This window comes from Mustela nivalis, assembly GCF_964662115.1.
Source record: "Mustela nivalis genome assembly, chromosome: 5".
NCBI classification, from domain to species: Eukaryota; Metazoa; Chordata; class Mammalia; order Carnivora; family Mustelidae; genus Mustela; species Mustela nivalis.
In genome coordinates this window covers 76998602-77024131 of record NC_139024.1, presented here as the reverse complement: position 1 = coordinate 77024131, position 25530 = coordinate 76998602, and the positions used below count along the sequence as shown (strand labels likewise).

Sequence of the window (25530 nt, the reverse complement as noted above, 5' to 3'; positions counted from 1 at the left end):
TACCAAAAATATTTTTTATCTAACAGTTTCTTTTTTAAGATTTTATTTCTAAGTAATCTTTACACCCATCATGGGGCTCGAACTCATAACCCAGAGATCAAGAGTCACATGCTCCTCTAATGGAGCCAGCAGGGTGCCCCAATCTAAGGTCTTAATGTTTGTTATCTGACAGCCAAAGCTGTGAATTACTGAACACTACATGGATTCTTATCACTTAATATGCCGCAGTGTAGAACTTTTTAAAAAATGCTTATTTTTCAATAATAAATGTCAGTAAAGTCTGCTCTTAAAATGAAGAATAATCTATTATTAACATGGTAATTTCTGTAAAAAATGTGTAATTTCATGAAGCTTCTGATTTTAATCTCTTCAAGATTTGGAAGTATTTCAATATTAATGCCAAAGCAAGGAAGTAAAGTCTGCACTTCTTATACTGATCTCATTCATTTATATGTAAATTTTGAAATACATTGGAGGATCAAAGTACTTCATACCACGTTTTACATATAATACAATGATGAAAAACATTGAAATTTCCACATGCAAAGTTTTCATGAAATATAATTACCTGTACCAGTTGGTAAGGGTCATCATGATATAAAGTGAAGCCAAGAAAAGCATGAAATGAAAGAAGGAATAACTGTAAGTAACACCATCCCTTTCATTATCTACGGCTCGGTGAACATCGTCCCCATCCTCCAGTGATCCATCACTTCTGGCTCCACCATCTTCTATTAATGTTGATTCATCACTTGTTAGAGTCAATTTATTAACCTGACTGTTGTTTGAAGTACGGATGCTGCATAAAAGACAGGAAAGAAGGAAAAAGGGTATTTAAAAAACTGATTTTTAAATGAATGGCTAGATTTCTTGTTAAAAAATAATCCACAGTTTTTCTTACCTTGAATAAAACACACATAATAAAAAAAGGATCAGTCCTATAATTCCTTGAGCATGCCACCACTGGACAGACTGCCCCTCCTTTGGGACAGTGTTTGTTGTATTGTACCCAATTATGCTTAGTAGACTTGGATTGCAGTTTGTTTCTGTAATGTAAATTAAGGTCAAATTAAAATGCCAGACAGTATAAGAAGTAATTTATTTTGGGGGACCTAGTTAAAAGTGTTTTTATTTTCTTTTTTTTTTTTAATTTTATGCCCTTGCATATTCAAAAAATTTTCCTGAAGAAGGCACAAATACAAGAAAAATGTAATCTGAAAAACTTGTATTTATTGATAATGATACCTTTTAAATATTACAGTGCTAACTTTATAGAAGTGCCCAGAAAAATGTCCAGAACGGAGATGATATTAAGCTCTAAACTGATCAAGAAAAAGGTGAAATTGAGATGAGCTCTCATAAGTATAATAAAACCCTAGTACAGTTAGGAATAAAATTCAGGTGTTCTAAATGAAGATTCAGTGGCTTTTCCTAATATATATTGTAGAACAATACTGACTTTATGAAATTTATAAACTTTGGTCAAAGTACATTGCTATGTAGGCAAGGGAGCTTACACATAAAATTATCAGTTAACTAGAATTTTAACAAGTGCTTTGTGGAAATGTCCAAATAAGTCATAATGACCTAATCCATACTGTTAACTTTTGTAAGAAAAAGTCTATTCACTAAAGTATCCAAAATGTTTCTCTCTTCCACAAAGTCAGGTATATCAACTATCATCTTATGATGAAAACAATCATTAATTAGGGGGAAAAATAAGACAAAATTGATTCTTATCTTAGAGCCATTCAGATAAGAGTAAGCTCTAAAGCAAATTAATAAAAAAAATTTCTAACTACTTAACACCTGAACAAAAATAATTCTTTTCTGTAATACTAAAAACAGCCTTCATCAGGACACCTGGGTGACTCAGTGGGTTAAAGCCTCTGCCTTCGGTTTGGGTCGTGATCCCAGGGTCCTGGGATCGAGGACCTGCTCCCTGCCCAGCAGGGAGCCTGCTTCCTCCTCTCTCTCTCTGCTTGCCTCTCTGCCTACTTGTGATCTCTGTCAAATAAATAAATAAAATCTTTAATTAAAAAAAAAAACCAGCCTTCATCCCACTATTGATAAAGCATCTACTGAGTTTATAAACTTGAAATCAGATTCAGATAACATTTTGTAATTTTAAGTAAAAGGCACCATTTTTTCCTTTTCAAAATCTGTAACTAATTTTCTTGCTCATCTGCTTCACCCCAAATGATTTATATTGGCTTCTTAATCTCATGGAATGCAATATAACTGGCCTATAAAGAGATTCATTAGAAAGCCTAATTATATTCACTTGCAAGGTACTCACAGACAAAAACAGTATCTTAATTAGTTAAAAGCAAAACTATACTGCTTAGCAATGAATCAAGGAGCATTTTAATAGCTTTTCTAATACACACACACACACACCCTCTCTCTCTCTCTCTATATATATATATATACACACACACTACCATAAATATGACTGTTCAAATTAGGTATATTTGTTATAATTTTCATATGATTATAATTTGTTAGTAAAAGAAGCAAAGTGAAAAAAATACATAGCAGTACATCAAATATGAAAATGCTATTATTTCCATACTGTTTTCTTCTAGAGGCTTATTTTTCTTTTTTAAAGATTTATTTACTTATTTTAGAATGAGAGAAAGAGCAAGAGAGCGTTGGGTGGCAGGGGGGTCTGAGGGAGAGAAAAGACTCTCAAGAAGACACTCTCCTGAGTGACCCAGAGATCCATCTCAGGATGCATGAGATCAAGGACCTGGGCCAAAAATCAAGAGTCAAATGCTTAACCCACTAAGCCACCTAAGCACCCCAAAGGCTTATTTTTTAAATAGCTTACTTTCACAAAATAATCATCTATGAAAAAAAAAGTTGCAGAATTCATTAAAAAGAAATAAGGGGTGCCTGGGTGGCACAGTCGGTTAAGTGGCTGTTTGACTCAGGTCATGATCCCACGTTCCTGGGATCGAGCCCCACATCGGGCTTCCTGCTCGGTGGAGAGCCTGTTTCTCCCTCTCCCTCTGCCTGATGCTCTGCCTACTCACACTCACTCTCCCTCTCTGTCAAATAAATACAATCTTTAAAAAAAAAAAAAAAAAGACACTTCTCTTGGGGCGCCTCCGTGGCTCAGTGGGTCAAAGCCTCTGCCTTCACCTCAGGTCATGATCCCAGGGTCCTGGGATCAAGTTCCACATTGGGCGCTCTGCTCAGCAGGGAGCCTACTACCCCGCCACACCCCTGTGTCTGCCTCTCTGCCTACCTGTAATCTCTAGCAAATAAATATATAAAATCTTAAAAAAAAAAAAAAAAGAAAGAAAGAAACCCAAGCAAACAAAACATACCCGGTTCATTGGTCATAGCAGACCATGTCAAATACATTGTGTAGACTGTGATTACTGAAGACTGTAACAAACCAGATCTTGGTTGTGATTCCTACAAAGAAAAATTAAGACAAATATTCTGACATCATTCAAGATTTAGGGGAAACTTAGAAAAATGGAAGCTTCATTAAAAACTAATGATATAAAGATCATACTTGGATTTTTGGCAGAATAGACATTACAGAAGCACCAAGGCAGAGGAGCATGTTGACACTGATGAATGCTTTATTTTCTGAACAACTGGCTGGATGAGTATAATAAACAAAGAATAGGACGATAGCAACTAAAGACAGCAGATAATTCAGAGCTGTAGCTGATAACAATGCTGTGAAAGAAATATAATTGGACAATTAGAATGTATCACGAATATTAGGAGTTAGGCATAGGGCTCATTTTAAAAACAATCATTCAAAACGTATTTTAAGCAACTAACACGGTCTGCATTATGCAGGCTATAAAAGCAGAGAAGAATATTTCTGAACTTTATCACAGTGATTTTACACTCCTTACACATAGCTCACTATAGTATTTTTAAGGACAGTAAGGTAACATAAAAAATTTCATTAACAGTAATAGCTCCATTACAAACACTTTCACACACAGTGGCCTTAATTTTCAAAATACAGAAAAATAGAAAATTACTTAATGTTAAGTCCATAAAACAACGCTTTCCTGTATTAACTAATTATTTTTTATTTAAAAAAAATTTTTTTAAGTAGTCTTCATGCCTAATGTGGATCCCAATGCAGGACTTGAACTCACAACCCCGAGATCAAGACCTGAGATGAGATCAAGTCTAATGCATAACTGAATGAGCCACTCAGGCACCCCTTAACTAATTATCTCTTAAAAAAATTTTTATACATAACAATAAGTCATTATTATTTAATAAGACAACCCAAGTTTCTTGTATGTAAATTAAAACACAGTGTGTTTTTGTGCTAATGCATCCTTAATATACAGGTGTTTATGCAGATATGCCTGTCGGGATCCACCCAACAAATATTTACTGAATGCCTGCAAAGTTCTAAGCACTGGGGATACAACAGGAAACAAAACAAACTCTTGCATTAGATTTGCATTAAAGAATGACGTGTTCTATAAAAGTGAATTTTCCAAATGACTGAAGCTTATTTCTTTGGATACTAAACTTACCACTGAGATCAAATAAGACAGACTAGCTGTGAGAGAAGTATCAGGCTAGCAGGTAAAAATGAATATAGCTTTCAATCTGATTTAAAATATTTAGTGGAAACTCTTATCATTTCACATAAAAATTTATATTTATGGCTGCTTTTGAAAGGAATCAGAAAAAATTCAAGCAATACTGAGCCCACATTTCCACAAGGCAACTACTCTATGAAACTGAGCGGCAGCTATGCACCTTAAATAAAATACAGTCATCACAGTTCTGTTTGCACAAGGATTGCCTATGCACTTTAACCTGAGTCTCTTCCCTCCTTTTCATCACCTGGGGCAAGCAAATGAATTCTGATCCCTGTTCTGCAGTATAACCACTGGACTCAAGCTCATCATTACAAATAAAACAGTCACAGTACTTTAAGAACCCAATTACGTGTTACTGACACAAAAAGGCATCTTTCCACTTATATAAAAAGAAATGTTCTAGAGTTGCTTTTTATATTTTTTCTGCATGCTGATGTTTATGAATTATGCCACTGTTTATTTCTAGCAGTCCTTGTCCCTTTAGTATTTTTAACCTGCTGTAAAATAGGAAATTATGCTGTAAAAACTACATACTGTCAATCATAGAACACAGCCTTTGCAACATCTATTTTAGCCACTCAAGGTACAATGTCTGGATTATTTTCTGGCTCTTAGGTATGTTCTAATCGATTACCTAAAAACCATTTCAACAAGTAAAGCTGTTCATACAATGCGGTAAGATGGCACTCACAAACTTTTGAAGTAAACACCACTTCACAAAAACATCATAAAAATCTTTATTTCCCTAGTCTACATATATGCTCTCACCTTCCAAGTTCACCTATCTTGAAGATGCTCCAAGAAAAAAGCTTACCTGCATACCAACATCTTGAGTTCCCTTCTTCCATTTTTTCAACCCATGATTCATTCCATGAATGGGCAAAATCAATAAGTAAGACTAGCTGTATGAGGATGAAGCAAAAGGCACCTGCCATGCCTACATAAAACCACACTGAAAGAAAAAAAAAATACAAATCAGTGGCTGGTTCACTTTTTATTATTTCACCTTCGTAATCACAATACACAAAAGGAAATATTTTATACAAATGTCTTGATTTTGCCAACGAGGAAAAAACAAAACAAAACAAAACAAGTAGTGTTACAGTTCCAAGAAGCAGTTATCTCAGTTTCTTTATAAAATATAAACATCACACAATTATGAAAAGATGTATTACCAGTTGTAAAAGTTCCTTCGGGAATGAAGAAAGCCCCAATAATAATCGCAATTGCTGCAGCAAATTTAAAGAACCAAAATCTGAAAGAAATAGAAATATAGTTTACTAATACAGATTCACTCAATAAATAGTTTCATATATGAAATCTTTTAAGAGCATGTGAAAAAAGTTTATGTGACTGCTTAGGACCGTTTTTAAAAAAGAAAGATAATTCACCTTGAGAAAATGAGAATATTCTATATTCACAGGTTTATTTTAAATAATGAATGGGTAAGTGAAATTTAAGGAAGAAAACAAATGAACAAAATAAAAAAGACCCAAAAAACCCAGACTTTATATACAGAGAACAAACAAGTGGATGCCAGAGGGAAGGTGGGTGAAATAGATAAAGGGATTAAGAGTACACTTATCCTGATGAATGCTGAGAAATATATAGAACTGTTGAATTATTATATTGTATACCTGAAACTACCGTTAACACTGTATGTTAACTTTATATGAATAAGAAATTAAAAATAATAATAGGTGAAAGTATAAGGTGCACTATACAAATGAACAGGTTTTATAAACACATGATAAATGCTCCATCCAAAACTCTGGTAATAAAAAAAAACACTAGCTTTTAGGACATCAGCATCTTGATGGCAAAGAGTCTATTTTTTGGTTCCCCTGTTCTTAACAACTAATTAGGCTTCCAACCATTAACAGAAGGGTCTCTGTGCAGCAGAATGTGAGATCAAGAAACATTTAAGAGGAAAATCGTCTCCAGCACCTGTGTATTTGGTAATAGGCAGACAGACTCTGGTATGGGCTGCAGAACTAATAAACACCCCTAACCCCTCCTACCTTTTCCCAGTTGGGGAAAACCTAGACTGCTGATGTATGCAAATACCCATGAATGAGAGACAATTTATAAAAGTCTAGCTCTCCTGAGGGAAGATTCCTGCATGGCCTGTATGTGTGTCAGGGAGATGAGTTTCAGTGCAACAGAGAGGGGAAGAGAAACTTTGTCAGTACCACCCCTACACGATGGCAAGAGAGTATGGACACTACCTGGCAGCCACCACTCCCCTGGGGCAAAAGGAGAACTGGTGAGTGACAGCTACTCCAACCCTGTGGGACAATTCTAAAGAAACCCATTTCTCTCCAGAAGCACCCAGATTATGGAGGCAGGACCTCCATGACTAAGGGGGAACAGGAAATGGGGAAAGCAGCAGCAAAGAACATCAAAAAGCATTAAAGGAACACAGTTTCTGCCAATTACATTCAGGATTTAAGCAGGAAATATGTTCACAAGTCTCTGGGAGATCCTCAGCCAAGGATATTTCTGCTGGCTGTGTGGGACTCCAAACACCTGGAGTACTAAACCCACTCTGCAGCCAGCTCTCTGTGTGTGCTCCCAAGTGTGGCAGAAAGAGCCAATCCAGAAATGAGAGTGCTCTGAGAAAAACACCACCATCTGTAGGGAAGGGAGAAACCACAAACTTCAGCCGTAGTGCCACCTTCTGGAAAACAAACAAAAATAGACTTCCAGTAGCCAGTGAGGTGAATTTTTTTAAGAACCCGAGAAGTCATAAAAGCTTAAGACTTCTTCCACCAAAGGGAGCAAGAAGTATGCAGCCAGTGTATAAATACAAGGTCACAGAGAACTCTTGGGATCAAGAGTACACCGCATCTGAAGGCAAACAGTAGAGACTTGAGTTATCTGCTACCTCAAGCAACAACACAAAACTACAGGGAACAAGAAAACACTCCCATCAACAGAAGATGATAATCCAACAACTGAGCTCAAAGGCACAGTATCTTGTAATCTAGTGAATAAAGAATAACAGCTGCTTTAAGGAAACTCTATGAGCTACCAGAAAACACAAAAAGACAAAATCAGGAAAAAAAAATACATGAACAAAACGAGAACTTAAGCAAAGCCAGAAACCGTAAAAAAAGAACCAACATCTGGAGCCGAAGAATATGATGAAAGAAATGAAAAATGCAAGAGAGCACTTGCAGCAGGGTACATCCAATGTCCAACAGAATCAGCGACCCAAAGAACACAAATTTTGAAGTACCCCCATAAGAGTGAACAGAGGAAAAAAGAATGAAAAAGAGAGAAGCCAGCCATTTGATCTATGGTATTTAAATATTAGAATAATTAGTGTTCCAGAGGAGAGGAAAGAAAGAAGGGGGGAAAGTTTATTTAAAGAAGTAATGGAAAATTTCCCAAGCTTGGGAAGTATTATACACCTGAGTTCACAAATCTAATAAATTTATTACTGCTATTATCTCAATGCAAAAGACCCTCTCTAAAACACAAACTGTTAAAAGATGGAAGAAAAAGAATCCTAAAAGCAGCCAGAGAAAAAAGGATCTTAATCTACAAATGATCTCCCACTAAGCTAGCAGCCGACTTACTTCTCAGCAGAAATTCTCCAGGCCAGGAAGGAGGGCAATGACACATTCTAAGTTTTGAAAGAAAAAACTGCCAGCCAAGAATATTCCTTCTACCAGTCATCCTTCAGATATGAAAGAGAAATACTTTCCCAGATAAATAAAAGGTGAGTGCTGAGTTCTTGGAAAAAAAAAAAAAAAAGATTGGTGACAGTCCAAGCTTAAATGAAAAAATGCTAATTAGTGATATGAAAGTGTATGAACATATATAACAGACTGGTGAAGATAAACAGTAAAATTTAGGAAACTAATTCTATAATATGAAATGTTAATATCTAACTATAAAGGCTAGTAAGAACTATTAAAAAACTACACTATGTTAATACATAATATAAAAATTATTAAACTGACATCAAAACTCTAAAAGGGGAGGATTAACTGGATAGAGCTTTTGTATACAATTGGAGTTAAGCTGCTATGCTAACAGCTTAAAATGGCCTGTTTTATCTAAAAGATGTTTTAGATAAGCCCCACAGTAACCAGAAAGCGAAAGCCTACAGTAGGTTCACAAAAGATAAAGGCAAACAAGAAGCAAAGAACACCAATTTACAAAAGCAAGCAGAAATGGAGGAAAAAGAAACAACGGAAATACAAAACAATCAAAAAGCAATAAGTAAGGTAACATTACTAAGGCCTTACATACCAATAATTATTACCAATAATTATTACCCTAAATGTGTATATGACTAAATTTACCAATCAAAAGGCATGGTGTGGTTAGATGGATAAAAAACCAAGACCCAACTATATGCTGCACAGAAAACTCACTTCAGATTTAAGAAGTCTCCCAGGCTCAAAGTGAAGGGATAGTAAAGGAAATTCTATGCAATTGGAAAGCAAAAGAAGTAGGGCTAGCATACCTATATCAAACAAGAAAACTTTAAGACAAAAAAGGTAACAGGAGGGATGCTTGGGTGGCTCAAGTCAGTTAAGAGTCTGTCTACCTTTGGCTCGGGTATTCCTGGGATCAAGCCCTGCATCGGGTGGGCTCCCTGCTCAGCCAGGAGCCTGCTTCTCCCTCCACCTGCTCTGCCTGCCGCTCTCCCTGCTTGTGCTCTGACAAATAAGTAAAATCTTTAAAAAAATAAATAAATAAAAGGTAATAAGACAAAGGAGGCTGTTAAATAATAGTAAAAGGGCCAACTCAATTCTCCATGAAGATACTATCATAAATATATATATACCCAACATTAGAACACTTGAGTATATTAAGCAAACACTAACAAAATTTAAGGGAGAAATGGGTAACAGTAACAGTAAGAGACCTCAATATGCCAAACTTTCAGCAATGGATAAATCCTCCAGACAGAAAATCAACAAGGAAATGCTGGATTTGAACAATATGTTTAGGCCAAATGAACTGAACACATTTAAAGAACAATCCATCCAACAGCAACAGAATACACATGCTTCTCAAGTGCATACGGAGCATTCTCCAGCATGAACAGATCACATGATAGAACCCCAGAAAGTCTTTTTAAATTTAAAAAGACTGAAATCATACCAACTTTTTTTTTTTTTTCCCCAATGACAACAGAATGAAACTAGAACGGAAACCTGGAAAATTTCCAAGCACATGGAAACTAAACAACACACTCCTGCAAAATCAAGAGATCAAAGAAGAAATCAAAAGAGAAATTATCTCTAAACAAATGAAAATAGAAACAACATAATAAATAAAACATACAGGACACTGCAAAAGCAGTTCTGAATGGGTGAAGATATTCGCAAATGACTTATCAGATAAGGGCTAGTATCCAAGACCTATAAGGAGCTTTTCAAACTCAACACCCAAAGAACAAGTAATCCAATCAAGAAAGGGGTAGAGGCCATGAACAGACATTTCTGCAAAGAAGGCATCCAGATGGCCAACAGACACATGAAAAAGTGCTCAATATCACCCAACACCAGGGAAATACTAATCAAAACCACAATGAGATGCCACCTCACACCAGTCAAAATGGCTAAAATTAACAAGTCAGGAAATGATAGATACTGGAGAGGATGCAGAAAAAGGGGAATGATCCTACACTGTTGGTGGGAATGCAAGCTGGTGCAGCCACTCTGGAAGACAGCAGGAAGGTTCCTCAACAAGTTGAAAATAGAGCTACCCTATGACCCAGCAATCACACCACTGGGTATTTACCCTAAAGATGCAAATGTTGTGATCCGAAGGGGCACTGCACCTGAATATTTAGAGCAGCAGTGTTCACAATAGCCAAACTATGGAAAGAACCTAGATGTCCATCAACAGATGAATGGATAAAAAACATGTGTATATATACATCATCTTAATATATATTATATATACATAATAATAATAATAATTTGAGACACAGGGGGGGGTCTGGGGGGAAAATGAAACAAGATGGATCAGGAGGGAGACAAACCATAACAGACTCTTAATCTCATAAAACAAACTGAGGGTTGCTGGGGGGAGGGGGGTTATGGAGAGGGTGGCTGGGTTATGGACATTAGGAAGGGTATGGGATATGGTGAGTGCTGTGAAATGTGTAAACCGGACAATTCACATACCTGTACCCCTGGGGCAAATAATACACATTATGGGTCAATAAAAATAATTAGTAAAAAGATAAAAAAATAAAGAAAATAAAACCTGTGTTAAAAAAAAAAGTTCTGAGAGGAAGTATATAGTGAAAAATGCATATATAAAGAAAACAGATCTCTAATAACCTTAACTATATACCTCAAGGACTAGAAAAAGCGAGGCCAAAGTTAGCAGAAGCAGGGAAATAACAAAGATCAGAGTGGAAATAAACGTGATACAGAACAGAAAAAAAAAATAAAAAAGATCAATGAAACCAGAGCTGGTATTTCAAAAAGATAAAAGTGACAAACCTTTAGCTAGACTAAGAAAAAGAGTACTCAAAATCAAAAACAGGAGACATTACAACCAATACTATGGAAATACATTCATAAGAAACTGCTTGAAGAATTTTATGTCAACAAATTGCATAACCAGAAGACATGGATAAACTCTTAAAAACATACAACCTATCAAGATTAAATCAAGAAAAAGAAAATCCATTAAAAGATGGGCAGAGGAACTCAGCTATTTTTCCAAAGACATACAAATGGCCAAAAGGTATTTAAAAAGGTGCTTAGTATCACTAATCATCTGGGAAATGTAAATCAAAGCCATTATGAAATATCATCTCACACTTGTTAAACTGAAATGGCTATCATTAAGAAGACAAGAAGTAACAAGTGTTGACAAGGATGTGGTGAAAAGGAAACCCTTGCGCACTGCTGGTGGGAATATAAACTAGGTCAGCCACGATGAAAAACAGTATAAAGTTTCCTCAAAAAAAATTAATATAAACTACCATATGATCTAGCAATTCCACTTCTAGTCACATATCCAAAGGAAGTACAAACAAGATACCAGAAAGATACCTGCTCTCCCATGTTTATGGCAGCATTATTCACAATAGGCAAGATATGAAAACAACCCAAGTGTCTGTCAATGAATAAAGAAAGAAACTGTGGTATAGACAGATACACAATGGAATGTTATACAGCCACAAAGAAGAAGCAAACCCTCCCATTTGCAAGGACATATATTAACTGTAAACATTGTGCTGAGATAAGCTGAAGAAAAACAAAAACCATATGATATCACTCATAGGTGGAACCTAGAAAAGCCAAGCTTGTTCACTGAGAAAAGAATTCTCTATTGAGAATAGAATGGTTACCAGAGTATGGGGTATGTGGGGGGCGAAACTGGGACAGGTCATTAAGGGGAACAACCTTGCAATAAGTACATAAATCCTGGAGATCTAATGCACAGCATAGTGACTGTAAGCAGCAAAACTGTATTACAGACCTCAAAGCTGCTAACTGTTCTTACCCCAAGAAATAAGTAATCACTAAGTGACATGACTGAGGTGTTAGCTAACCCTACAATGGTAATAACACTGCAATATACAAATCTATGAAATCAACATTTTGTAGGTGCTAAATCTACAATGTTATATGTTAATTATATTTCAATTAAAATGAAAACACATGTAAGGAAAATGGTTAAGTGTGCTACAAGCATGCTACTTTGAGTAGAGTGTTATCTCAGCGAATAGCTGTAATAGCCGTTCTGTGATGCACGCTGAAAAGTGTTTAAAAACACATTTAATAATTATAGTTGTAAAAGTGCAAATAAACATACCAGTGACTACAAGAACAAAATCAACAAAATAAATTCAACCTGGCACAATGTATTTTTCACTAACATTTGTATTTCTCACTTGCTCATTCTTCCTGTCTTAGTAATAAATAAGCAACAGCAAATATTAAAAAAAAATTTTTTTTTAATTTATGGGAAGAAAAGAACAGATAAAATTCAAAACATTCAAATTAAGTACCGGAAGTGATGCTCTTCATTAAGGAAGATTAGTAAAAAGGACCCGAAAGTTTTTTTCTAGATTGTCTACTACAACCAACCATTTAGAAAATCACCCTGCTGAGGATTAAAATTTTTCATTTTGGTCGCACTGTAGTTCTAAGTAACGAAGTTCAGTTTCATGTAGTAGTAACACTGATCTACCAAGAACTACAAGGAAAAGGAAGAATGAATTCCGTGTTATTAGTAACAGATATGGCAGTTCCCTGCCACCTTTTAAGATTTATTTAGAGGAAAAGAATGCACAAGCAGGATGGACAGTGAGAGAGGGAGAATTGCCAGTAGACTCCACACTGAGTGTGGAGCCCGAGGCGGGCTAAATCTCATGACCCTCAGATCATGACCTGAGCCAAAACCCAGAGTCGGGTGCTCACTGACTGCCGCACCCAGGTGCTCCAGTTAAATCCTCTTTTTATCATGAACTATAAAACATCATGCATCAGAGATTATACCAATAAATGACCCAAGGTTACTATTTAATATTTATATTTCTAAAATCTGATATTCTCAGTAAAGACAAAAAGATATTTTTACCTGGTCATTCATGAATAACAAATCTAAAAATTGCATAACTTATTTTATAGTTTCTGTAGACAAACTAGAATAACTGAGAAAACACCACCTAGACTTTTGTATTATTCAAAGACATACCCATTATGCACTGCAGCTCTTGGATCACTGCTACTCTTCACTTTGATCATTAGGAGAGAGAGGAGAAGATAGAACATAGCCAAGCCAAAGCACAAACGGTACACAGCTTTATAGCCAACCAAAATATTACAAGGAACAATGCCTTTTTCATTTTCACAAAATCCAGGAATCTAGAAAAAACAAAGAGTTTATGATGTCGAATTTTTTCAAATAAAGACAAGTTCTAGGTAATCAGATAGTTTTCAGGTTTAGAAAACAGAAATATGCTTTACAGTTTCTGCTGAATATGTAAGCAAGGTAAGTCTGGAACATTTTCATCAGCTAGATAATTAACTTTCTTTTCACTTTTTTGAACCCATGATAAACTATAAACTGATCCAAAACTGGATGTTTATTTTGACTTGCAGACTTAGTCCAAATGTCCTAAAACTTGCATTCTCCTGTGATATCTCAAATATCTGTATAAGAAAGAAATACAATCAATAAAAGCTCAAGGAATTATAAAGTTAAGTAGGCTTCTAAATACCAAGGAAAACAACAATAGCTTCTTGAAGCCAATGTGACCTAAATACATTTGAGTTTTGTTCTCTTATTCTACAGGTGTTATTTTTGATAATGAATTGATCTGGATTAAAAAATAGCTGCCACTGATTTATTTTAACTTAGAAATCTGAAAAAAACTGGATGGCCATTACTGAAAGTCACACTGGAATCTGAAAACACACATACAAAAAACAAAACAAAAGGACCTTAAATGAAATAAATGGGAGCAATCCTCAGAACCACATACACTACTACTACATATGAGAACAAATTTCCTCTATAAATGTTAAAGCAAATGGATATGCCCAATATGACTGTTAATTTGTGCCTTTAAAACCAAGAACTTATAATTGTGTTTAAGCTAATGGACAGGCACTACTTCCTTTTGCTAGCTCCTGCACAGTCTATAAACCCTTTCCTGGTCTCACTTAAATCTCACCGTTCCAACCCAGTGTAAGCCCTAGGGCAGTATATACTTACCCACACTTGCAACACGTACACAACTAGACATCCTTAATTATCCCACTCCCTTGTGTGGTAGCAGGACACTACCTGGCAAATTCCCATCACTAATTAGGTTAAGATTAGTCAGGTTAAGCTAGTTCAGTAACAATCCCCAAGTATCAGTGGCTTAAAACAGCAAATATATAGTTCTTGCTCTTGTGCATGTACATAACTGGTTCTGATAGTCACTTCAGGAGTCCAGGCTGTTGGAGAAGCCACCATTTCAAATGATGTACATGTTGTGACAAATTGAAAAAAGGAAATCTTCTATCAGTAAGTAGAAGCTGATATGTATTTCTTCAACTCACAACTCACTGATGAATAAGTATTAAAGACATGGCACTCTAGGAAATGCAAATCATTGATGACCTTCAGAAAGCAGAGAAGCAGAAACATTTGGTGATGAGAATTAACATCTACCATCTAAACTATTTAAAACCACAGTCAACTGGATCCATGACAAAACCTTATGTCTTTTGCTTATAGCCAAGGACGACATTAGCTGGTCATCCACATTTACTATGTACAATGCTAGCTCTTTTAAAGTCATAATAATCTCATTTTTCAAACTTTCACCATCTTTCCTTACCCTAAAGCCAACATCAAGCAGATACTGTGCTTTAAAACGGAGGTCAACTGCCATACTATCCTTCTCAACCTCAAATTTTCTGTTATCATTCGTCTTGTCTTGGTGGAAAGCCAACTTTTGTAACTTCTCTTGATCACCTCCTCCCTCTCTCCCCCATACAGATTAAAGCTCATATCAAAATATAAATGATTAAATCTCATCCTTAACTCAGCTGCCCTCTGAGACCATCATCTTTGTTACAAAACTCCTCGAATCAGCAGTTTATAACTACTAGATACATTTCCTCACAGCTATTTGGGTCTCCTTCCACTTCTAGTCCCAGCACTCTAAAGAAATCACTTTCTCAAAACACTAATGATATACTGGCTGTCAAATACTTTCTTCCTAAGGTCTGCACAACAGGGCATTCACCTGTTTCACCCCTTTTCATTGTTCCTTCTAAAGCTCCCTTTTCTCTACCAACCCCTTTCAATAACAGCTTTTGTAAAAGTTACAGTCTGCTCACTTTGAATGGTCTTCTTCAGCATATGCTGCCATGCTTTCAACTTTCATTTCCATTCCCAAAACACCTCCAGCTAGGATTTCTTTTTTGTTACATACTGTGTTTTCTAATTCCTGTTAGATACACACACACACTTTCTTGAACACCTATGTGGTGCAATATTTCTAAGTCAATGTTTTATAAACTAAATGAGTATTTTCCTCATTTCCTTTTATAACCTGACTCCCTGAAAATAAATTTTTTTTAAATAAAACACATCACCCCCATTCCCCACCATGGTTAACAGTAAGTTTCCTGCTAGTTGTCCAGAATCAGAATCTGGGTATTATGTATGACTATCACTGCCAGTTTTCAAATCCAGATTCAGTTAATTCTACATTCAGAAAAGCTACTGCTGGCCCTCTATACAATTCTTGATTACACGACTAAAAGAGCCTCCACATTTAACTACCTGACTTCTAATTATTAGACCAGTCTTCTAAAGCATACATATTCTGCTCAACAAGCTCTTTATCCTCATTTTGCTTCCTATTTTCAATCTCTGCATATAAAAGTTCTTTCTTAGAATGTTGCTTTTTCCATGAGACCCAGAGTTCTGATATTTAACTGGTTAGAATTACTTATTTCTCCTTATTACCACAGCACATTTTCTGTACAACCATCACAGAAGTTAAGCTTATATTAGTCTTACATTGCCTTTCTTTCCTAAAAGACTATTAGGATTACTAAAACTGGAATTATAAGTTATCTTACTTTGTACATTACAATTTCCAAAACCGAACAACTGGTTTTAAGCATACTCATTACAGGTTCAGTTAATCAATTAAAACAAAACAAAACAAAGACAAAAACAAAACTAACCTTATTCAGTTGTTCTTCCATTCCTGGTATCAGCATTACACAAGCTACACACACTCCAACAAGAAGGAAAAGTGCATAGATCAATCTAGTTACAGTAGAGTTGTTTCCACTAGGACAGCATCGACACAGCAAACATGGGGCACTGCCACATAAACATGGTATCTGGGGAAAAGTATTAAAAATTAGTATGTTTTAAAATGATACACTGAGAATTTGTTTCACCTACTCAAAAAAAAAAAAAAAAGACTGATGTTAAAGTAATTACCAAGGAACAAAATGTATTCATTCGGTTCACATGTAATTATCCACAACTTTCTATGTACTTTCTGTGTAAAGATGGACCAAAGTTAAAAATAAAAGTGTTTGACCACTAAATCAATTAAAATAAATCAAATCAGCTAAAACAATGGGAAAAAAAAAACACAAAAAAACAGCAGCAAAGTTCAGCAAAAACAAACAAAAAACCCTGGGATAATAACAAGCCCATCTCTGGCTCCTGTCCTCTAGCCCCCAGGTATCATACTGGTGAATTCACAAAATTCTGAGAATTCTCAAATACCCCAGAAGAGAAAAAAAAAGGGAATTGGTATCCTTATCTTTTCCTCTTCTGAGATGGTAGTAGTGAAAACAGTGAAAACTGAGGCTAGCTAACTTTCTCCCCTGGAACTCCACAGTAAACTACTAGAATATACCAGGGAAACCGGGTAATTCCCTCACCAGGACAGATGAACACTGATTAGTGAATCTGCCAATATTTCAGAAAGGTTAAGCATTAAGTGTTCTCACAAGGATTCACCATAACCCTGGTTGAGCTCCCCATACTACCAGACTTCAGAAAGTTGGACAGACTAGGATATTCCAAACTTAGAGCTGCAGCTCTGGGGGGAAAAGTCTCAGAAACCAAGGGAAGGGAGTATGGCAGCAGTCCTACACACTACAGCAACCCATATAATGCAGAGACAAAGCTGTTTATAGCAAGCTTAAGAAAGAAAGAAATAAAAGTCATAGCAACTATGCACACATACTCTAGAAAAAGAAATAAATAAATAAGCACAACCCTCAGGGAAGTGGAAAAAAGGATGAGGGAGAGACATTCGAAGAATCCTGACTGAAACAAAACAAAACTTAATAAAAGGAAATTCTGTACAAGCGTTTTACCTAAACTACAGAAAAATAACAAAAAGCAAATGTAAGAGTTCAAAACTGGAATGGGAAAAGAATAAAATAAGATAATGAAAAAAGAAAGTCTAACTTAAAGAATACTATCAAGGAACAAAACAGACACAGCTGAAAATAAAATTACAAACAGAAAAAAGGTTGAGATAATTACTATAAACTTAGGTCATGATGGGAGTTAATAGTGACCAGACATACTATACTGCCTTAATCAATGGAAAAAGTTAAACAAAAAAATGATTTTTCAGACAATTAATAATAGGCAATACACGACAGTAATTTCTGAGAAAGGAAACAATGTGAACTCCATGACTGAACTGATCCATCTTTCTGCTTGGGGAAAGCTTCCAGAACAGGGAGGAGAATCTAAGCAGGGGCCAGCAGTCCACCTGAATTAAGGAGACAACTGGGAGCTGGAACAGAATAGGTCACTCAGAAAAGTAAAGGCAGCTAGAGTTTACAGGGCAGAATCCTGGAGAAAAGAAAGCTACAAAGTGAGCTCTGGAAATCTGCAGAGGCTTCAACTTGAATCTTCAGCAAAGCACTTATCACTGCAACCATCTGAATAAAATACCCAAGGAGGGGAAGAGATGGTATTCCCACCAGCCAGTGGAAAAACCTTGTAATCCAAGAGGCAATGAGTTATAGGCTATTACTCAGAATAAAAGTAAGGCATAAGATTAAAGGCTACTCCAGTCTCGCTTAACAAAGCATAAAGGAAACATCAAAAACATCAAATTTTCTTTAAGTAATTCACCTATGCCCAAGAACAAAGCCTCCAATATTTTCTTTTTAAAATACAAGTACATCCAACTCCATGAAAATAAAATTTACAATACCTGACATCTAATAAAAATTTGACAGTTATGCAAGAAAGTAGGAAAATACAACTTTTTTTTTAAAGGTTTTATTTACTTATTTGACAGAGAGAGATCACAAGTAGGCAGAGAGGCAGGCAGGCAGAGAAGGGGAAAGCAGAGAGCCTGATGTGGGGCCTGATCCCAGGACCCTGGGATCATGACCTGAGCCGAAGGCAGAGGCTTTAACCCCCTGAGCCACCCAGGCGCCCTAGGAAAACACAACTTTTAATAAGAAAAATCAATCAGTCAAAATAAATCTGATTAAACACAGATGACTGAATTATAGACAATGGCATAACATTACTATTTTAACTGTAATTTATACTCTCAAGGAATATGAAGGAGATTTTAAAAACCCCATCAATATGTTAAGGAGAGCCATAGAAGATAATATAAAAGATCTACACAGACCCTGTAGAAATGAAAAATAAAATAAACCAAAAAATACTAATATACTGCAAAAAAAGATCAGTGAACCCCAAAACACAGCAAAACAAGTGAGACAAAAATGCTAGGATAAAAATGAAAAGAGCAACGTTGACAACTTCAAGCTGCCTAATATAAGTGAAACTGGAGTTCTCAAAAGGGGAGATGACCAGAAGAGTGCTACTGAGGAAGTAATTGTCAAAATATTCCCCAATTTAATCAAGATTATAAATTCCCAGATCCAAGCTCAATGAAATTCTAGAAAAATAAGCATGAGGAAAACCATAACAACTTATACCACAAACAGCTTAAAAACAACCTTAAATAGAGACATATTTAAAAAGCAGGCAAAAAAATTAAGGTTTTTATATATATAAAAACAAAGGAATAGGTCAAATTTAATTAAAAAATGGCTAATATTAAAAAAAGCACAAACAGGACGCCTGAGTGGCTCAGTGGGTTAAGCCTCTGCCTTCAGCTCAGGTCATGATCTCAAGGTCCTGGGATCGAGTCCCGCATTGGGCTCTCTGCTTGGCAGGGAGCCTTCCTCCTCTCTCTCTCTCTCTCTGCCTGCCTCTCTGCCTACTTGTGATCTCTCTCTGTCAAAGAAATAAATAAAATCTTTTTTAAATAAATACACAAATAAATAAATAAATAAATACATCCCCACAAACAATAAAATTTTAGGCTCAGGGAAAGTCTTTCAAAAATGAATGTAATATAAAACCACTTTCAGACAAAGGACAAAAGAATCCAAAACTAGCAGACCTGAACTACCAGAATGTTGAAGGAAATCCTTCAAGCAGAAGAAAGATCAGACCAGACAGCAGATCTATATAAAAGGAATTAAGAACAATGCAAATGGCAAAATACAAGGAAATCCTTTAAAGGATAATTATCCTTTTATTATGTTCAGTTAGCTACTTACAGTACCTATCCTTAGTTTCTGATGTAGTGTTCAATGATTCATTAGTTGTGTTTAAAACTATTAAAACGATTAAGACTAAAGCAAAAATACTGTGGGTAGTTATAACAAAGGTGGAAGAAAAATAATATGACTGCAAATAGCATGCAAGAGGAGACATTCAAGACATTCAACTTTATACTACTGCACGATTATTAAATTGTAAGTGGCATGACTGAATGAATGAATGAATGAAAACAGATTGTAGAAAGTTAATAATGAATAATATACACCCTAGAGTGACTTCTGAGAAACTCAAGGCAAAGAAGTATACTAGTAAAGCGATGGAAATAAAACAATACTAAAAATGGCTAATTAACGTAAAGTAAGGCAAAAAACAAAACAAAACAAAACAAAACAAAAATCTACAGAAAACAAATACACAAACAGAAAATAGAAAGATGGTTGATTTAAGCCCAAACTAAATGTAAATGGCATAAAGACTCCCAACAAAAAGGCAGAGACTATGTTAGATAAAATCTCGAGATCCAATTCTCTCTTCTATAGAAATCTTAAATATAAAAATGCATATAGGTTAAGAGTGAAAGAAAGAAAAAATAAATACCATGCTATAGTAGTACCAGACTAAATTGATTTCAGAGCAAAGAACCTACCAACGCTAAGGAGGGACACACTTCATAATGAAAAGGAGACATACATGGGTATATTCATGGAGGAGACCACTAATCCTACATATTTCAACATTTAATAAGAGAACTTCAAAATACGCTAGGGAAAAACAATAAAACTGAAAAGAATAACAAATTCACATTTATACTCACTCATTAAGAAGCCAAACAAAAATCAGTAAGGATAAAGAAAATTTGTACATTACCAATTAATTGTGCCTGACATTTAGGGAATACTCAATACAACCAAAGTAGGGCACAAATTGTTTTCCAGAATGCACCAAAACAGACCACATTTTTGGCCATAAAACAAATCTCAAATTTCAATAAAGATGCAAAATGTCTCAAATCAAACCACCACCATGTATTCTTGACCAACAATGGAATTAAGTTAGAAATCAGTAACAGAAAAAATATATGGAAACTAAGTAACACACTTCTATTTAACCCACAGGGGGAAAAAATACCTAAAAGAAGTTACAACAAATGAAAATAACACATTACATTTGTGAAACTTACAGTACTAAATAACTATATTAGACAAAATGAAGATTTCAATGGAACAATCTGCGCTTCTACCTTAAAAAAAAAAAAAATCAAACAGAGGAGGGAGCAAGATGGAGGAGAAGTAACAGACAGAAATATCATCAGGTCCAAGGAGTTCAGCTAGATAGTTATCAAACCATTCTGAACACCTACCAGCCCAACAGCTAGAGCTAGAGGAGAACAGCAATTCTAGGAACAGAAAATCAACCACTTTCTGGAAGGTAGGACTTGGAGAGAAGTGAATCTGAAGCCACACGAAGATATAACACAGCAGGAAGGGCCAGCTCCCTGCAAGCAGTGGAGCACGGGAGCACAAAATCAGAACTTTTAGAGGACTGCTCCACTGAGTGATGTTGCTCCACAGGCTACCTGGGGGGTGGGGTGGGTGGAACCCTCATGGGGACAGTGTGGTCTCAGGAACCATGGGGTCACAGAAAGACCAGGGGTGCCTGAGTGTGGCAGAGCTCCCAGGTATTGAAGCAGGGAAGCTGGCTGCAGAGATGGAGCTAAGAAGGGGGTTCTCAACTCAGGGTTATTTTAAACTGTGATCTGAGGCACAGTCGGACCACTACTCTTTGAGCAGAGACCACACAAGAGGCGGATCTGGGGAGACTCTCTCCTTCTTCCTCCGGGAGAGGCAGTGCAGTAGCGCTGCAGGAATCTGCTGGGTTTGGAGACTCCAAATGGTGCTGTGCACCAGAGATAAAAATGTTCGGTCACAGGCCAGGAGTGCACAGAGCACAGCCGGAGACCAGGGAGATGGGAGTGATTGTTTTTCACTAGAAGTGCACTGAGGAGTGGGGCCCCGAGCTCTTGCCTCCTCCAGGGCCACAGATTGGAGGTTGCCAAGGCAGAAGGCAGAGGCTTAACCCACTGAGCCACCCAGGCTCCCCTATATACTTTCCTCTTAAGAGGAAAGGATACCCCCTATAAAGAACTAATCAAACTCAATACCCAAAGAACAAATAATCCAATTAAGAAATGGGCAAGAGACATGAATAGACATTTCTGCAAAGACATCCAAATGGCCATCAGACACAGGAAAAACTGCTCAACATCACTTGGCACCAGGGAAATACAAATTGATACCACCTCACACCAGTCAGAATGGCTAAAATTAACCAGTCAGGAAATAACAGATGTTGGAAAGGATGCAGAGAAAGGGGAACCCTCCTACACTGTTGATGGGAATGCAAGCTGGTGCAGCCACTCTGGAAAACAGTATGGAGCTTCCTCAGAAAGTTGAAAACAGAAGTACCCTATGACCCAGCAATCACACTACTGAGTATTTATCCTAAAGATACAAACAAGGAGTATGTGCACCTGAATATTTATAGCAGCAATGTCCACAATAGCCAAACTATGGAAAGAACCCAGATGTCCATCAACAGATGAATGGATAAAGAAAAAGTGGTGTGTGTGTGTGTGTGTGTGTGTGTGTGGTCTACAATGGAATATTACGCAGCTCATCAAAAAAACACAAAATCTTGCCATTTGCAATGATGTGGATGGAACTAGAGGATATTAGGCTAAGCAAAATAAGTCAATCAGAGAAAAAGAATTGATCATATGATCAAAAAGAAGAGATCATATGATCTCTCTGATGAGGAATTTTAGAGGCAGGGCAGGGGTTGCGGAGGAAAGGAGGGAAAAATGAAACAAGATGGAACTGGGGAGGGAGCTAAACCATAAAAGACTCTTAATCTTAGGAAACAAACTGAGGGCTGCTGGGGTTGTGGGCGTGGGGGCGGGCAGATAGGTTGGCTGGGTTATGGACATTGGAGAGGATATGTGCTATGGTGAGTGCTATGAATGGTGTAAGATGTATGATTCACAGACCTGTACCCCTGAAACAAATAATACATTATTACAGGTTAATAAAAAAAAAAAAGAAAAAAAGAAAAAGGGTCACTGGACACCTCACCAAATTATAGATGGCTAATAAGCATATAAAAGGACCTTCTACATATTTCACATGCATATGGGAAATGCATATTAAAACTCATGTACATACAAAAGCCTGTAAATGGATATTTATAGTAGCTTTATTCCTAAATGCCCAAACTTGGAAGCAATCAAAATGTCCTTTCGTAGGTGAATGAACTAATAAACTATGGTATCTCTAAAAAATTGTACATTATGCAGTGCTGAAAACAAAGGAGCTCTCAAGCCATGAAAAGACATGAAGAAACCTTAGATGGGTATTACTAACTAAAAGAAGGCAATATGAAAAGACTACAACTTGTATGACTTCGACTGTATGAAATTCTGGAAAAGGCAAAACTGGAGACAGTAAGATCAGTGACTGGAGTAGGTACAGGAATGAATAGGCAAGGCATAGAGGATTTTAAGGGTAGTAAAAATATTCTGTATACTACTATAATGGTGGCTACATGTCATTATACATTTGCCCAAACTCCCAGAGTGTCCAACACCAAGAGGGAACCATACTGTAACTACAGACTTTGGGTGATTATGTGTCACTGTAGGTTCATAGGTTCATTAATTTTAATAAATGTATCACTCTGATGGGGGATGTAGGTTCAGGGGATATATGGGAAATCTTTGTTATCTTTCTCTCAATTATTCTATGAACCTAAGACTACTCTAAAGAACCCCCCCTTTTTTTTAAAGTGAGAAGGACAGCATGAGTGTAAAAGTGGGTGAGGGGAGGGACGGGGGAAAGGGCGAGAGAGAATCTTAAGCAGACTCCATGCTCACTGCAGAGACCAAGACAGGGTTCAATCTTACAACACTGAGATCATGACCTGAACAGGAATTAAGAGTCAGACACAAAACTGAGCCACCCAGGTGCCTCTAGAGAAACCTTTAAAAATAAAGGCTATATGGGATGCCTGGGTGACTCAGTTGGTTAAGCATCTGCTTCTGGCTCAGATCATTGTTCTAGGGTCCTGGGGATGGAGCCCCCCCACGGTGGGGGGGGGGGTCCTTGCTCAGCAGGGAGCCTGCTTCTCCCTCTGCCTGCAGCTCCCCCTGCCTGTATGCTTGCTCTCTCACTCTCTCTCTCCCTGCTAAATAAAATTCAATAAATAAATAAATAAATAAAATAATAAAGAAAGGATAATACATTGTAACCAGGTAGGGTTTAGTGAGAAAAATTAAGGCTGACTGAATTTCTGAAAATCAACCAATGCAATTCATCATATTCACATAATAAGGAAAAACCATTTATGGTCATCTCAATTGATGGAGGAAAATCACTTGACAAAATTCAATAGCCACACATGACAGATCGAACAAAACTTTCTGCAAAGAAAACACCATATCCTCAACTTGATAAAGTGTATTTACAAGAAATCTATAGCTGCCATCATGGTGAAAGTCTATTTCCCCTAAGAGTCAAAACAAGGCAAGGGTATCTGCTCTCATCACAGATATTTAACTTCACACTAGAGGGTCAAGTCCATACAAGAAGACAATTAAAAAAAAAAAAAAAAAGGAATATACAGGGACGCCTGGGTGGCTCAGTTGGTTAAGCAGCTGCCTTCGGCTCAGGTCATGATCCCAGCATCCTGGGATCGAGTCCCACATCGGGCTCCTTGCTCAGCAGGGAGCCTGCTTCTCCCTCTGCCTCTGCCTGCCATTCTGTCTGCCTGTGCTCGCTCTCTCCCCATCTCTCTCTCTGATAAATAAGTAAAAATCTTAAAAAAAAATAAAAGGAATATACACAGGAAAGGGAAAACTAAAACTCTTCCATTCACAAATAACTGTTTACATGGAAATCCAAAAAAACTTAAAAATGCTACTAGAAGTACAAGGAAGTTTAACAAGGTCCCAAGATACAAGGTCATTATACACACATTAATTATAATCCAACATACCAACAGAAAACAACTGAAAACTGAAATTAAACAAAAAGAAATACTAAAGTATAAATCTAATGAAATATATACTAGATCCCAAATGATGAATATTAGAAAACAATGATGAAACAAAGACTTAAATAAATGGCAAGATATTCTTTCCAAACTTGCCTATAGACAACCAAATTCCAATCACAATCCCAGCAGGAGGCTGGTAGAAATAAATCAGTTGCTTTAAAAATTTATGTGGAAAGTTAAGGGAACCACACAGCCCAAATTCAATTCCAGAAGAATTAGATTTAATGCTTTGTTTAAAAATACATGTTTAGCATGCCATGACCCATCTATGTACATATACAAAGAGAGAAGGAATATTATTGGTAGTGGCATTTTTTTTTTTGGTGACACTTTAACTTTGTGTACTCTGCTATGCTTGAGTGACTATGTGAGTGACTATGAATCATTTTTGCAAAAACAAGTCATCGTACTAAAAAATAAAAATCTAGCAAAAGCTGACACAAAATATGTAGGCAGTAATCACTAGCTCTTTCTTCTTAAGTATACTAAGTAACTTGGACAAAAAAAATGAAGTCCAATCATTCAAAAAATCAATTCTAGTCCTTAGTATCATTGTTGATATTGGGGTGGAGAAAGGCACTGAAGTAGGCATAAATTGCTGGTAATGTAGTTCCAGGATTAGGTGAAAGATCCAGATATTTAAGTGGTTAATGTAATCACCGATCCAAAAGACAGCCACATGAACCAAGATTTATGATCAATCTAATTCTAGGACACTTACCAAAGAAGCTCAAAATAA

The 25530-nt window shown here is 36.4% G+C and overlaps 2 protein-coding genes and 1 long non-coding RNA gene across 7 annotated transcripts in view; 2 read left to right on the top strand and 1 right to left on the bottom strand.

Annotated features, from left to right (window-relative positions):
• Positions 1-929, top strand: part of HSF2 (heat shock transcription factor 2) — a 41019-nt gene extending 40090 nt beyond the window's left edge. Inside the window, exon 14 of the transcript XR_014311531.1 lies at positions 375-929. The gene's annotated coding sequence lies outside the window, so the exon portion shown is untranslated. The remainder of the gene's footprint in view (positions 1-374) is intronic.
• Positions 1-25530, bottom strand: part of SERINC1 (serine incorporator 1) — a 30312-nt gene that overhangs the window by 2449 nt on the left and 2333 nt on the right. The window contains exons 2-9 of the mRNA XM_082729982.1: positions 16289-16450; positions 13290-13459; positions 5777-5856; positions 5416-5553; positions 3530-3699; positions 3336-3426; positions 902-1046; positions 569-799 (exon numbers count right to left, since the gene is read on the bottom strand). Coding sequence (XP_082586108.1) covers positions 569-799; positions 902-1046; positions 3336-3426; positions 3530-3699; positions 5416-5553; positions 5777-5856; positions 13290-13459; positions 16289-16450 — 1187 coding nt within the window. The remainder of the gene's footprint in view (positions 1-568; positions 800-901; positions 1047-3335; positions 3427-3529; positions 3700-5415; positions 5554-5776; positions 5857-13289; positions 13460-16288; positions 16451-25530) is intronic.
• LOC309864468 overlaps positions 21084-25530 on the top strand; it is a 664253-nt gene continuing 659806 nt past the window's right edge. For all 5 annotated transcript variants that reach the window (XR_014311539.1, XR_014311540.1, XR_014311541.1 and 2 more), the window contains exon 1: positions 21084-21110. This is a non-coding gene — a long non-coding RNA (uncharacterized lncRNA). The remainder of the gene's footprint in view (positions 21111-25530) is intronic.